Source organism: Cryptotermes secundus, unplaced genomic scaffold (genome assembly GCF_002891405.2).
Source record: "Cryptotermes secundus unplaced genomic scaffold, Csec_1.0 scaffold209, whole genome shotgun sequence".
Taxonomy (NCBI): domain Eukaryota; kingdom Metazoa; phylum Arthropoda; class Insecta; order Blattodea; family Kalotermitidae; genus Cryptotermes; species Cryptotermes secundus.
The window spans coordinates 1,931,603-1,946,600 of record NW_019727789.1 but is presented as its reverse complement, the minus strand read 5'-3'; the positions used below and the strand labels follow the sequence as shown (position 1 = coordinate 1,946,600).

The window sequence follows — 14,998 nt, the reverse complement described above, 5'->3', positions numbered from 1 at the left end:
GCCCCTGAAACTTTAAATCCAGCCCCGAGAAGGGGCCTAACATAATTAGGAACACTGATATGTGGTGATTTCATTTTATGACATGATCCATTGCGAGGAAGTTGTGATATTTCGGATTCCACAAAGGGCAGGCTGTTTCATGACTACCTAAGTGGCTATTAACTTCTCATGAAGGTCCGTGCGCTCCATTGAGTTAGTTACTTGGGGGATAATGTTACATAAAGTTTCCCGTGGCTTTGTTGTAACTTGAGGAGTTGATCCCTGAGGACTTTATTAGCGAGAAATATTACGTTGTTTTGGAGCTATGAGTGTTTCAAATGTAAATTGACTTGAAGGAATTTGTTTTTAAAAAAATAAGCATTTTTACTGGGGAAAAGTGTGGAATAAAATTTTAAAATTTACACAGCTTAAAATAAGTATTTAAAATATTCGTTATCAGCTTGGATTCATAGCTGTGGTTGTTAGAGGGTTGAAGTTCGAATCCAGGTTCGTGTGACGTGTTTGAGCCCATGCCATACCCTGAGTACTCACCCTTACGGAAGAAGATCCTGCGTTCTTAAGGAGACTTCCAACACTTGGACTCTTTGTTTCTATGGTATGTCGAAATAAAATCAACTAACTTTCTAATAATGTAATGATTATATACGCACATCGCTATCTTCATACCATTCAGTCCAGAAACTGTTGTCTTCTGTCTAAGATCATAAAAATTAAAATATATAAAAACTATAATTCTGCCTGTGGTTCTGTATGGGCGTGAAATTTCGTCTGTGACATTAAGGGAGGAACATAGTATGAGGGGGTTTGGGAACAGGCTGCTGAGGAGAATATTTGGACCGAAGAGAGATGACGTGACAGGAGACTGGAGAGAACTGCACAATGAGGAGATTCATAACTTGTACTCGTCGCCAAACACAATTACAATGATCAAGTCAAGGAGGATGAGATTGATAGGACATGTAGAACGAATAGGGGAGAAGAGGAACGCATATAGGATATTGGCGTGAAAACCATAAGGAAATAGACCACTAATAAGACCAAGAATATGTGGATGGACAATATTAAAATGGATCTTTGACAGACAGAATGGGGTGGTGTGGATTGGATCGATTTGGGTGAGGATAGGGACCAGTTGGCGGCTCTTGTGAACACGGTAATGAACCTTCGGGTTCCATAAAATTCTTTGAGGTACTTGAGTAGGTGCATAATTGGCGGCTTCTCAAGAAGGGCTCAACTCCATGTAGTTAGTTTTTTAGTTTAGTACGTCACCATCTGATGATGACTCTGTCTCAGTTATTTTGTGCACACTGCTTGTATAATAGCATACCGGCTTAAACCTAATGANCTATATATATATATATATATATATATATATATATATAACGCCGTGTAGTCCGGTTAAAGCTAAGGGTCGTTTTGGAGGAACATGTCTCCATCTTCAGAGTCGATGTATGAGCCAAGCAAGGAAAGAGAGTGAAAGTAGGTGGCTTGCTTCATTTCCAGAATTCGTCTTCTAGCATGTTCCTAACAGCGGGATGCCTTTGTACCGAATTGTAGATAGTACCTCCTTGTAATTATACCAGAAACAAGAAGCAGTACAAAGGCGTGCTTGAGCTGACAGCAGGAGACAAACTGTGACATTTTATCTCATCAGCGTGAGGTTATAATCCAAATCTGTTAACTGTTGAACATGTAGAGCTAGACAACTGCTCGGTAAACACGTTTCCCAGGCAACACAGTCAACTATATGACTTCGGTTACTAGGGTTCTGATACGCGCAGTGTAACTTTAACTGATTAGAACCCGATATCCATGAAACGAACCTCCAAAGCACAGTGACAGCGAAGAAGGCGATAACTCTACTGTTGAAGGAGGTGATTTCCATACGGTTCTACCAGAACCTGTCTCAGGGAGAGAACTGACCATCAGAAGACAGAATACGACAGAACACAGAAGAAGAAGAAGAAGAAGATAGAATACGACAGAACACAGAAGATGAAGATATACGAGTAATACGACAGAACAGAGAAGAAAAAGACAGACTACGACAGAAGACAAACAAAAGTCAGAAGTGAAGACTTTATTTTATGAGGTGTAGTTACAGTAACCTTTAGAGTGTTATTATTTTTCGTAGATACGAAGTGACATAATTACAGTAAGGTGGAAAGTGTTATAATTAGTTGTAGCTCCGTCTCGTGAAGATCTAATAAATCGCTACATCTAATCCGGAGCCCATTAAGTTTTTGCCGCGTTACCAGGTTTCGTGACGCTATACGAACACGAGTATGAGACGCTTATGCACATGTAATTATTGTATATCAGTTAGAATCGTGTATGTAGGACGAGGTTCTCAACAGCGATGGTTAGGAAAATTCCATCTTCTCGGAATATAACGCCATGTAGTCCGTCGAAAGTCTACCGACGTTTCGACATGTCTCAGAGATCTTCTTACAACTTGCTTTCACGTTGGTTCCTTGCTTGGCTTATTCTTCGACCCTGAAGAAGGAGGCGACATATTTTGTTTAAACATCGGTTGACTTTCAACAGACTACTCTGCTTACCCGGGATAGCGCAGTCGGCATGGCGACTGGCTGCGGGCTGGATGACCGAAGGGTCGGAGTTAGAGTCTCGGTAAGCGGCCTCCGTAGTCTAGGGGTAACGTTCCCACCTCATGACTCATGGTACGCGGGTTCAAACCCGGCGGAGGTCGTGGAATTTTTAAGGGCGGAAAAATTCAAGGAACAAGTCCTCCGGGAGGGACTTTAAGCCGTGTGTCCCGTGTCGTAGATTTACGGCACGTAAAAGAACCTCATGTCTCTAGGAGACCTCTGAGCTAAATTAAAGGCAATAATTTCCCGCCCAAGTAGTTTCCAATGCCTCTGGTAGACGGGGGAAGCATCAAGATAACAAGAGCCGACCTCGATGGCTCAACGGGGCTGATGGCACGCACCGTTACCGGTAGGGTATGGCGACAGTAGACATTAAAGGGGGACGCACAATGGACCAATAACTGGTCTAAGTGCATGGGGAAACCCACCCACTCTAATAATACGAATACGAATACGAATAGAGTCTCGGTAGGATTAAGAATATTCACTTCACCATCCCGTCCAGACTGGCTCTGGGGAGCCCCCAACCTCCTATTTAAAGGGTACTGGGGCCTCTTTCCCCGTGATAAAATGACCAGGGCGTGAAGCTGATCACTCACCTCCAACTATAGCCGAGGTCAAGAAATCGTGGGTCTATACACCAGCTCACCCATACGTCTTCATGGAGTGCTGGTTAAGCACGGGGACAAGTTATGTTTGCCTTCACTCTGTTTGCCACCTACTTGCACACAGATTCTTGGATTATTCTCCGACCCTGAAGAAGGAGGTTGTCTTTCAATTGACTGCTCTGTTTGTCACCTCCCTTCACGCAGACTGTCGGACTGGTGGGAAAAACCATTACACGCCCATTATGCGTTCACTTTATGAACTTCGTGCAAAGGGCATCTAAGAATTACTGCAGAGAAAGCTGGATCAGATGCACCGCTTTAACAGCTTCGTGCCTGTAATGGCAAACGGAGTCCTGTAGTTTGTATGCGAGGTAGGTTAAACTTTGTACAACATATATCCATGAAGGGAATTCAAGTTTCGGAAATGGTTAACCCCCTGCGCCCCCTTCAGTCTCGAAGCTACAAGATTCATCAATCATTAACAAATCTTACACACGCTTCAAACTTCTTGTTTTCCTTCGATTCTGGATCAGATTCGAACATTCCACGTGCCCTCTCCCCCGATGTCATAAGCGTAGAGCTATCCGTGTAACAGGCCGTGGAGGTCCGTAGGGTTGTGAGACGTCGAGGTTTCCACATTTTGTCCAGACAGTTGGCTCATAGATGGCGGTGAGGTTGTCAACCTTACGCGCTAGCCTCCCTTTACCCCCAGGTACTCATTTCTGTTAGAGGCTGAGTCGACCCCAGGGTCATTGCCAATTGAAAAAAACGAATGACCTCATTGGGAATCGAACCCGCGACCTTCCTGCTTGTAGCATAGTGCCTCAACCAACTACGCCACCGCGTGTCCCGCAGTATGTAGCTTAGAGCAGATATACTATCTGTATACTTTATTCTTATATTCACTGCCGTCTTACCTGCACCTCACACTAAAAGTTTCAAAATTCAAAACCTTTTCGTAATTTTATTATTTAAGTATGATTTGAGGTGACTATGAATATAGCCGTCTTCCTGGATGTGGCGCCATGTAGATAGTGTATTAACCGACATTTCGGAGGAACGTATCGCCTCCATCTTCAGGGTAGAATAAAAAGAAAATCCGAATAGTCGGTTAATACATTATCTACACGGCGCCACATCCCAGAAAACGGCTTTCTTCTTTATTATTTAATTTTATTTATGCGCAGCGTGTGTTGTAGCCTGGTTATATATGTGTTTCCTTCTCTTTATGCCTTGTGTAGATGTAGATTTATTGGATAGATTAGCCAGTCTAATGTCTAGGCTCCAGGCTGGACAAGCAAGTAATGTGCTCTCGATATGAGACTCCTCTGCAGTACTTTACCTTCAGAAGAGATCTGAGGCCCACCCAGCCTCCTATCAGATCGGTGTCATTTGTTTTTACCTCGGGAGTAAAGCGGCCAGGGCGTGAAACTAACCTCCAACTACTGCCGAAGTTAGATATGCATGAATCTATATCTCCACTCCCATCATAAGTTTTCATGATATGGTTCCTAATAAAACGCACAAAAAATTTGCGATTTCAGTGTCGTCCTCTGTCCTTCCACGTAATTGGCGGGATAGTACCTTGAATTAGGCCAGTTAACCTACGTTCCATTTCCTTTCTAACTGGCTGAATAATCAGAATCCATAGCGACGAATATTTGGAGGACACTTTGTTAAAAATTGAACTAAATAATAAAAATCCGCGTCTTCATATTGTCACTTAGTACGTGTGACTATAGACGGGGTTTGGATTGGTGAATAGATTTATTGACCACTTATACACACGCCTCGGAACTGCAAGCAATTACAGCGCCATCGCTAATATTTACAATTCGCATCTCATCGCAACACGCGATAAGCTTTTTACAGCCTGCTGTGTCTTCGCCAGCGGTTCCCTGGCAATGGCTTCTTAAAATAGAAATTCTTCACCTTCATGCGTCAGGGTTCTATTTTCGCAGCCTACCGTGCAGAACTCAACTCACTGTCAACTAATATAACATCTCGGCACGACCACATAGAAAACGCTGTTCCCCTGTTGTTGGGTTCGTTTCTGTTGCTGAGGTAACGTGTTTACTGAGCCGTTGCCCAGAAACTACTGCGGCGTTGACCACAGAGAACACCGTTCTTCTATCGTTGCTTATATGTTGCTGGCCCTACGTGGCAACGGACGCTGTTTACAGATTACGCCACAATATCTTGGTGCTGGGAGGTAGTGTTGTGATTAGGCAGCCTGGAGGACAGATGAGTTGCATCAGCTGGGCAGGCGTTTAGCGGCATGGCGAAGATCTAAACTGTCTGCAGTTACAGCACTTCGGCAAGCCGGTGTTATGAAACCTACTCATGTGGATGACAAGTGTTTGAAATTGGCAGCATATTTCAGACAAGACTGCTTGCTACTGATATGCGTAACTTTAGTACTCGAAACTTGATAAGGTTGTGTTGTTGGCGTCCCATTGCTTTACCTTCTGGCCGCGGAGTCAGGCACTTTTATTTCTGTTCTTTCTGTAGGGGGAATAAACATGGCGTACTGTCAAGGACGGAGGAGAAAAGAAAGGGGACACGTAATGTAAACTCCGAGAAAACGATGTAACAGGGAATAGCTCTTGTCTTCTGAGACATAACGCCGTGTAGTCCGATGAAATTCAATCGACGTTCCCGAGGAACCTCCATCTTCAGGGTCGAAGGGTGTGCTAGGCAGTAAACCAACATGGAGCAGGCAGCAAGTAGAACCCGTTTTCTTACTTCATAATGACCGCTGCGAGGATCTCTATCTGACGCAACAGTGACCTGCAACTTCTCACTTCGGACGTACGAAAATTCTGCCACTTCGAGGTATAAAAAACAGTTTCTCGAGCACATTTATGGTGTAATGGATTTATAACTTTACAGTCGGTATAGCGATTGGCCACGGGCATGATGATCGAGGGGTCGGATTTCAAGTCCCGGTAATCCCCCATCCTCCGGGGGCTGTTGCCCCGGCAGCGGCATGAAGCTGGCCACTCACCTGCATCTAATGCCGAACTTGACAATGGTGAAGCTATACCTTCGCATGTCTTCATGGCATTGTGCTTAATGAATTAAGCCAAGGGATAACTTGAGTTAGTTACATCCTGTTGCTCCCTCTGAAGCATAGGGCATCTGTGAAACACCGTTTCACTCCAGTTTCTTAATCTTAGACAGTCGGTAGGCCTCCTTGGACGGGGGATCAGACCGACGCAAGGCCGGTACCTACACAGGACAACATTAACGCAGACATCCGTGCCTCGAGCGGGATTCGAACTCACGATCCCAGATGTTTGAAAGGGCGAAGGCATTTCATGCCTTAGAATTCGATGGCACTGTCGTCGGCAGGAGTGCATTTACCTTCACTTTTATTTTGAATACCTACCGCCTCTGTGGTCTAGTGGTCAGAGTTCCTGGCTACAGACCCAGAGGTCCCGGGTTCGATTCCCGGCGCTATCAGATTCTCTCAGAAGTATTGGGTCAAATCAGCCTGTGAGGATAATTAAGGAGCTATTTGAATGGAAAACTGGCGGCTCCGGTCTAGAAAACCAAGATTAGCGGCCATGGGAATCCGTTGCGCTGACCACGCGAAACCCTCTATCCACTGAAGTTGGCACTAACATCGCCGATAAGCGGCGGTCGTTCGGTCGGTATAGTTCGTTTGCGGACTAAAAGCCACGGAGTTTGTTTTGTTGTTTGTAGGGCGATAATTGTAATAGCGTTGAACGGATTGAACGTGAATTTGTAAAAGTTTTCCGGCTGTTCTCTGTTGGAGAAAATACTATCGGCGCCAATGTTTCAGAATTAAATTCCTACCTTTTTTGGAGGTTCTGAAGCTGTCGTCACGAGGTACATACATCATGTCATACACGAGCGTCGTGTTGGGCAGGAGGCTCGTGTCCTTGTTGATTCGGTACACCGCGTACTTGAAGGCTAGCTCAGCGCTGCTGCCCTTCTGATCTTCTGTAAAGATGGCCCCTGTAATCACACAACGATCACCACGTCAGCGGGCGCAGTGTGCACGTTTCTTTTAGAGCTGAAAAGTGCCCAAACTCGGCTATTACATTCAAGGCGAAGGAGTAAGGAAAATTGTTATAATGGAAACGAAATAAAGTCGGGAAATTATTGGAAGTCTTGAACTTAACATTCTCTACAAACATTCCTAAAAGCAGTGACGTAACTGCCTCGCATTCTGGCAACAGAACTCTTCGATTCAAAGCCAGGAGCTGCTTTGTTTTCTTTAATTATTTTTTCAGTTTAGCCACTCTGTAAATTGGAAGTGGGACGTATCATTTTGTGTAGGGACTAGACTACGGGAAACGAGGTTTTTTCTTTTCTCCACAGCTTCAAGATGGGCTCTGGGGCCCACCCAGCCCTCTGTCTAGTGGGTGCTGAAGGCTGTTTCCCCTGAAGGGAAAGCTGTCGTAGCGTGAATCTGACCACTTACCTCCACCCAGTGCTTAAGTTAAGAATGTGTGAAGTTGTTCCTGCCTTTCATCATACGTCGTCCTGCCCCAATGCTTAAACGTTTAAGCACAGGGACAATTTTACCTCTACTCCCGCTTAATACGAGGTTGCTGCTGTGTTACAGTTATATGCAGTCTTTGTCATTATCCAGTATCTAATTTTATCTAATTATTAACATTATCTCAATTACATATTTTGTACAGAATATGGTGTTCTTTTCGTTATAGACGATTAAGAACATGGGAAGCAGTAGTCGTGGCCTACCCAGAATATGACTGATGGGATTGAGGAAAACCAGGAAACTCTCGATCTTGATGGTAAGTAACCTGGCCAAGATTCGAACTTAGTACAATCTGCATAAGAATCTCGTGCGATCTACTTAGAAATGGACGGTTCTTTCAACAGTTGAAAAGTATTTTGATTGGATTCATTTCCCTGTATGCTACTTGTATTTACGCTGATATTAAGATTCAGGTCACCATATAAGCACAGCTTGTTTATTACTTATTTGCCTACGCGTTACTAAAACCCTGATATGTTTCGGTCTTACAAGAGTATCTTGAGGGGTGTGTACTTCTTACTGACACATAATATCATTTTTTTAATTTATGGGAGATTTATATCCCATATGAGTCATATGATATGATCCTTCAGTTTTATATATGTGATCTGTAGAGTTTAGTGGTTCTGTATTCGTGTGAAACTTGGTCTCTGTCATTAAGGGAGGAACATAGACTGAGGGTGTTTGAGAACAGGGTGCTGAGGAGAATATTTGGACCGAAGAGAGAAGAAGAGAGGGAAGTTAGAGAAAAGTGCATAATGAAGAGCTTCATAATTTGTACTCTTCTTCAAGTATAATTAGAACTACCGTGTGAAGGAGGATGAGATGGGCAGGGCATGTAGCACGCATGGGGGAAGAAAGGAATGCATGTAGGATATTGGTGGGAAAGCCAGAAGAAAAGAGACTACTAGGAGAACATGGACGTGGGTAAGGTAATAAATAAAAATGGATCTTAGAGAGATAGAATAGGATGATATGGATTGGATTGATCAGGCTCAGGATAGGGATAAGTAGAGAGCTCTTGTGAACATGGTAATGAACCTTCGGGTTCCGTAAAATTCTGGGAAATTCTTGAGCGGCTTCTCAAGAAGGTCTCAGATTCAAGATTGAGTAAGTGATCTGTAAATGTTCCTCTAATGAGCAAACCCCCCCATGATGGTCTTTTAAGACCGAAACATGTCGGGGATATAGTAACACGAAATCCAATATAAGCAATGAACAATACGTATTTAGATGGCCACTTGCATCTTAATTTCATTGAATCAAATTATGCATTGTACAGTGTTTAATTGTGCATATTAGTTGGAATGTTTTTTAACCGCGACCTGCTTTCCTTTCCGGATATTGTGAATACAGATGGATTGAGAGGTGACTGGGACTGGCACGTTGGGTGAGGGTGATGTTGTTTTTCCCATGGCATACAGAACTATATTTCATACAGGAACATGCCAATAACACGTAGAACACGTAGCCGGACATGTTTCGCTGGCTCGTGAATTTAAATCAGATGTTCACTTCACTGATCCTCTGCTATTCTAACTGTGGTTTTATTTTCCCTAGTAAATATTCAGTTTTATTGACAAGTGAGTATGCTGAATGCTGTGTCCCTTCACTTACCGATCTGTAAATTCCTGCAGCATCCATACAAAAATTTGTTGTAATCTTCTTGTTTAATTTATCCACATTAAGCAACTTAATACCTATTCTGACTGAGGTTCTTCGTGGTTTTCATCAGTCCCTTCAAGCAAATGGCGCTACAGTAACCTCTATAAGGCCGAAACCACTACTTTCCAGTTTCCGTCATCGTCATTATATTGTCACATGTATGAGGGAATATAGAAGGGGTTTGAATTTATAATTGAATTTATTCATACTTACAAATTGTAACTACAAGTAACTATAACACTATCACCAATTCACACACTGTTCAGTTCACTACAGCACGCATTATGTCTTCTCAGTCTGCTGTGTCTTCACCAGTCGTTTCCTGGTAACGGCTTCCAACGGCGGACGTTCCCCTTACTCTTGGTTCCCGAGCTATCCCCGTGCCTCAGCTACCAGCTTCTAACAGCAATGGCTCACAACGACTGAACTGCAGTTCACTGACTAACTCACTAGGTTAACAACCAACTCTTTACTTTCCTGCACTGCACTAACTCGGCACGAACTGCACAGAAAACACCGTTCCCCTGTTGCTGTTGATTGGTGCATGTTAGGAATCTGTCGCCTAGCAGCTGGCTTTGTTTACAGAGTCACTACTTAGCAACGGGTATTTATCGTCCTAACATTCTACGATATACGCTGTACAGTCTAGATCAAGGGTATCCAAACTACGGCCCGCGGGCCACATCCGGCCCGCGATGTGATTTTATCCGGCCCGCGAAAGAATTGTGCAGAAATGCGCCAATTGAACTAATTTTCCAATGACTACTGGTAAAAAATTACTTGTTCATAAATTTCAACTGATGTTTGTAATACCTCTCAACTATTAATATTTTTTCGTGGCGTCGACGATGAACTTAATGTCACAGGAATCAGCGTCACTTCATAGCATGCATGGCACTACAACAGGAGAGGATATCTTCAAAGAAATACAAAAAACACTAACAGAATATAATTTGGACTGGAACCGTCTGCAGTGCGTGACAGTTGTTGGAGGAAAAAACATGTCTGGTATAAAAATATGTTTGGTTGGCCAAATCACAAAAGCTTGTGAGCATGCAGGAATATCAAAGCCAATGTTTCTTCACTGTGTTATCCATCAACAAGCACTCTGTGCAAAACTTGTTGATATGAGCCCTGTTTTAAAACCTGTTGTTTCTATCGTTAATTTCATTCGCTGTCATGCACTTAACCATCGCCAGTTTCGGTATTTTCTCGAGGAATGTGATTCCGATCTTATTGACCTGACATATTATACTGCAGTTCGATGGCTTAGCTGTGGAGAGGTTCTGTCGCGCTTTTTTCAGCTCAGGAATGAAATCGATATATTTCTTACCGAGAAGAACCATCACGAACCACTTCTATCAGATACCGAGTGGCTTTGGAAATTAGCATTTTTTGCTGATGTGGTGAACCATATGAACAATTTGAATTTAAAGTTGCAGGGTGAAAATAACTTAGTCTGTGATTTATTTGAACTTATCAAGGCATTAGGAGCAAAGTTGATACTTCTGGAAAGCCAAGTGAAAAAGTGTAACTTTGTTCATATGCTATATTGTGCAGAGTTGCATAAAAGGGGCGAAGCAGAATTTCCTTCCTCGTTTGCAAATTTAGTCATTTCAGATGTGAAAGAACAATTTCGGAAGCGATTTGCTGATTTGGATGCTAGTGCTCAGGAAATTAGATTGTTTCAAAATCCGTTTGACTGTGATGCTGCAGATGTCCCAAGTCAAATTCAAATGAAAATTACTGAATTTCAGGAAAATTATCATATATTAAAGACAAATGCAGGGAAAGAAATTTGATCGAATTTTATAAATTTCTGAACTCTGAGCAATTTCCAAATTTAAAGAAATTTGCTTGTAAATTTATCTCCATTTTTGGGACGACATATCTGTGTGAACAAACTTTTTCCCAGATGAAGTATATCAAGTCGAAATGCAGGGAAAATTTAACCGTTGAACATTTTAAGACGCTACTTGTGATGAGCGTTTCAAAATTTGAACCTAAATTTACGATATACGGTAATTTATTCTCACGTACTTTGTATTTAGTTTATGAAATTCTGTGCTTTCAATAAAACTCATATACCTAGAGTTATTAATTTCTCATTTTATCCGGCCCGTTGAAAGTGCTGAATTACCTAATGTGGCCAACGTTTCGAAAAGGTTGGAGACCCCTGGTGTAGATACTCATAGCGTCTTTAAACAACCCCTAAAGAGACAATATATGTCAGCATGCCTGGCGCCCTCTTTAATAGCCTTATCCATTCTATGGTTCTTGTGTACTTGCTGGTTACTTGATTAGGAGTATCTTGGGTTCGGAATGCGGGGCACTACAAGTGCAAGACTCTGGGAAGGCCTGGTGGCAGCGTGGATCGGCAGCTGCAGGCAAGTGTACGAGTATGAGACAAAATAGAATTGCCTTAGTTCATTTCGATGGACCACTACACACGTATGCTAATGGTGAGTGCTATACATAGTAGGTATGTCTGTTTCCATCCCTTCCCCTTGACCAAACCCCTAAAGTGTCACGATTAGAGTCTCTACCAGTATATTCCTCGAGGGTCACGCGGTAGCGTAGTTGGTTGAGTCCCTATTCTACAAGCCGGAAGGTCGCGGTTTCGATTCCCGATGAGGTTATTGGATTTTTCAGTTGACCTAGTCCTTCCAGCCGCACTATGGCTTTGGGGTCGACTAAGCCTCTAACAGAAATGAGTACTATGAGTCTTCCTGGGGCTAAAGGCCGGCCGGCGCATAAGGCTGACAACCTGACCGCCATTTTTGAACCGATTATCTAGAAAATGTGAGATCCTCGACGTCTCAAAACTCTATGGGCCTCCACAACCTGTTACAGGGGTAGTTTTTACCAGTATATTCCCCCGAAACGTCGGCGAACTTTTGTCGGACCGCACAGCATCGCATCTTCCTCTCCGTTGTCTCTGCGTGACACCACCACAAATCTGACACTTCATCGAGCCACCCCATTGGCCATACGATCATCGGGCAGTAGCGCCATTCACAAAGTCCGCTAAATTGCGCTCATAATTCAGGTGAAACTACTCGAATCGTTTTATCGCTGAAAGCTTGAACAGCAGTCACAAAGCTCCGTGCAGCTGTAAAGTGCCATTCGGACTGTTAGCAGACAAAACCCTCTTCAGGGCCCACGTACAGCTATCACAGTCGAACTCATTGTTAGGGCCCTTACGTGGGAGAGGAAACAGACGTTGGTTCTGCGTGAACATCTGACAACACAGAGCGCTGATATGCCGTTTGCGTTCATTTTCACCGGCAATTTGTGTGATGAGCTGTGCAACGGATTCATGCGTGGCCTCGCAGTATCGGCTACAGACCATATACACGTAGGTTGAAAGCAAACTTGTCGCTGTACATAACTAATTAAGCACTACGCCATGAAGACGAATGGGGAAGTGTATATATAGGTACACGTATTATTGACCTCTGCACTAGTTGGAGGTGCCTCGGACGTTTTTCTCCAGGGAAAGAGCCCCGGATACTCTTTAGATAGGAGGCATGGTGGGCCCAGTTGCAAATAAAGTGTACAATTATGAAGTTTAATATTTTGACAGAATAATAATCCTTCAGGAGACTGTGGTCTTCTTTACTTTTGAAACCGTTCAGTCTTGTAAGCTCTTGTCTCGATCTTTAGGATCAAAGTGAGTAAGGTTAGCCGTGGTCAAGGCATGTCTCAAGATTGACACGGATCATAACCCCACTAAGTTGGCTCAAGGGGTAACACGGATTCTGTTCAAGCGATACCCTTTTCAAATCTCGGCCTAGATTCCGAGTGTCTAAACTGAGCTGTTTTGTGGTTTACCTCAGTCCGTCCCTGCACATCCCGGACAGTACCTAAAATTAGGTCACGACCGGTTCCTTCTGCATCCTTACCAATTCTGTCATATTTACGCATTTATAGCTGTCAAAATCAATAGTATATATAATCTATATTTACAGTTTTACATGTAACTAGTATACAGGGTGTTTCACGACTTTAGGGCATAGCTGCAGGAGGTGATTTCCTAGGTCTTTGCGATAAAAAAAGTTCATATAAACATGTGTCCGATTTTGGACGGTTACCGAGTTATGACCGTTTTAAGCTCAGAATAGAAGGTAACGATTACTGACAATAAACGGAACAAAATAATAAACCAACATAATACATGATACATTTAAAGTATGAATGTGATGTTAACTTCGTGAAATTACCTTTAATTTGAATTGATTGGTGCTTAAAGCTGATTTTCGAAAATGCCACCGCCGGCCGCAACACAGGCTGCCGCTCGGTTGTGAACCGCGCGGTTACATACCAACCCACCACGCCTTAGGTACCTCTCAAGTGTCGAGATAACGAGAACGCTCTGTCTGTAGCCGGCTAAAAATAGCGACCTGTCAGATGATAGACGGGGTTCACACGAGGGCGTGTACGAGAATGAAAAAACGGCCATAACTCCGTAACCGTTCAAAATCGGACACATGTTTATATGAACTTTTTTTGATCACAAAGACCTAGGAAATCATCTCCTTCAGTTATGCCCTAAAGTCTTGAAACACCGTGTATATGTATTCACGTATACAAGGACTGGCATACCAAATGATGCCCTAACTCATGTAGCTCATGTTGCCTAGTCATTTGAACGGTCTTACGCTTGACAGACACCAAACTTAAGCCCCTTATATTTTATGTGTCGAAATTTACCTTTGTCTATGTCGCGAACGTTTGCATTTTCATGCTTTTCTATGACCTCTGTTTGTTGCCCGCACAATATCATTATGTAATCAAATATACGATACTCGGATAGCCATGAGCAACTCGTGAACCTGTGTACACCTTGGAACTATACCAATTGTGCGGAGAACCTTATTTTGCAAGCGTTGCAATTTCAAAATATGGGTATCTGTAGCAAATTCCCAGACGGGCCAAGCATAAGTCATTACTGATCTGATTAGTGCTTTATGGGGGGTTAGTTTAATGTTACGCCTATCACAGTTGCCACGCTGTCTAAGGCATGAACTGTCATTCGCTCGCTCGAACGCTGGGATCGTGGGCACTGATATCTGTTTGTGTTTATTCTGTTTTATTCTGCGACGAGCTGATTCCCCCTCTAAGGAGTCCTATCGATTGTGTATAGGATTAAGAAACAAAAAAGAAGCTCCCGAGGTCCAACATAGGACTGTAGAGCCATAAATAGATAGATGGATGGATGGATGGATGGTTTAATGTTGGTGCTTAATCGCTCACCTTTGAATTGGGAATAGCCTCATAAATGTTCTGACGGCCTCGGCTTCGATCATTTCTATGTTCAGTCTCCATGTAATCTAGTCAGAGACTGCAACGAGGTATTTTACATGATTCAGAAAGCGGATGTTCCGTTCGTTCAATGCGAGATGAACCTCAGGTGGTCTAAGTCTGTGACAGAAGCAGGACGGCCAGAGTTTTACTTTATTCGTTTTAATGTTCCAGAGCTTGCACCACGTCTCACTTGCATTGAGACCGCGCTGTAGCTCTCTGGGAACAACTCTCTTTGCGATCCATGACATACATACGTCATCGGAAAAGGGGGCTAG

The 14,998-nt window shown here is 43.2% G+C and overlaps 1 protein-coding gene across 1 annotated transcript in view; it reads right to left on the bottom strand.

The window, feature by feature from the left end:
• LOC111864984 (glutamate receptor ionotropic, kainate 2) overlaps positions 1 to 14,998 on the bottom strand; it is a 502,412-nt gene that overhangs the window by 136,703 nt on the left and 350,711 nt on the right. Inside the window, exon 2 of the mRNA XM_033751646.1 lies at positions 7,040 to 7,201. Coding sequence (XP_033607537.1) covers positions 7,040 to 7,201 — 162 coding nt within the window. The remainder of the gene's footprint in view (positions 1 to 7,039; positions 7,202 to 14,998) is intronic.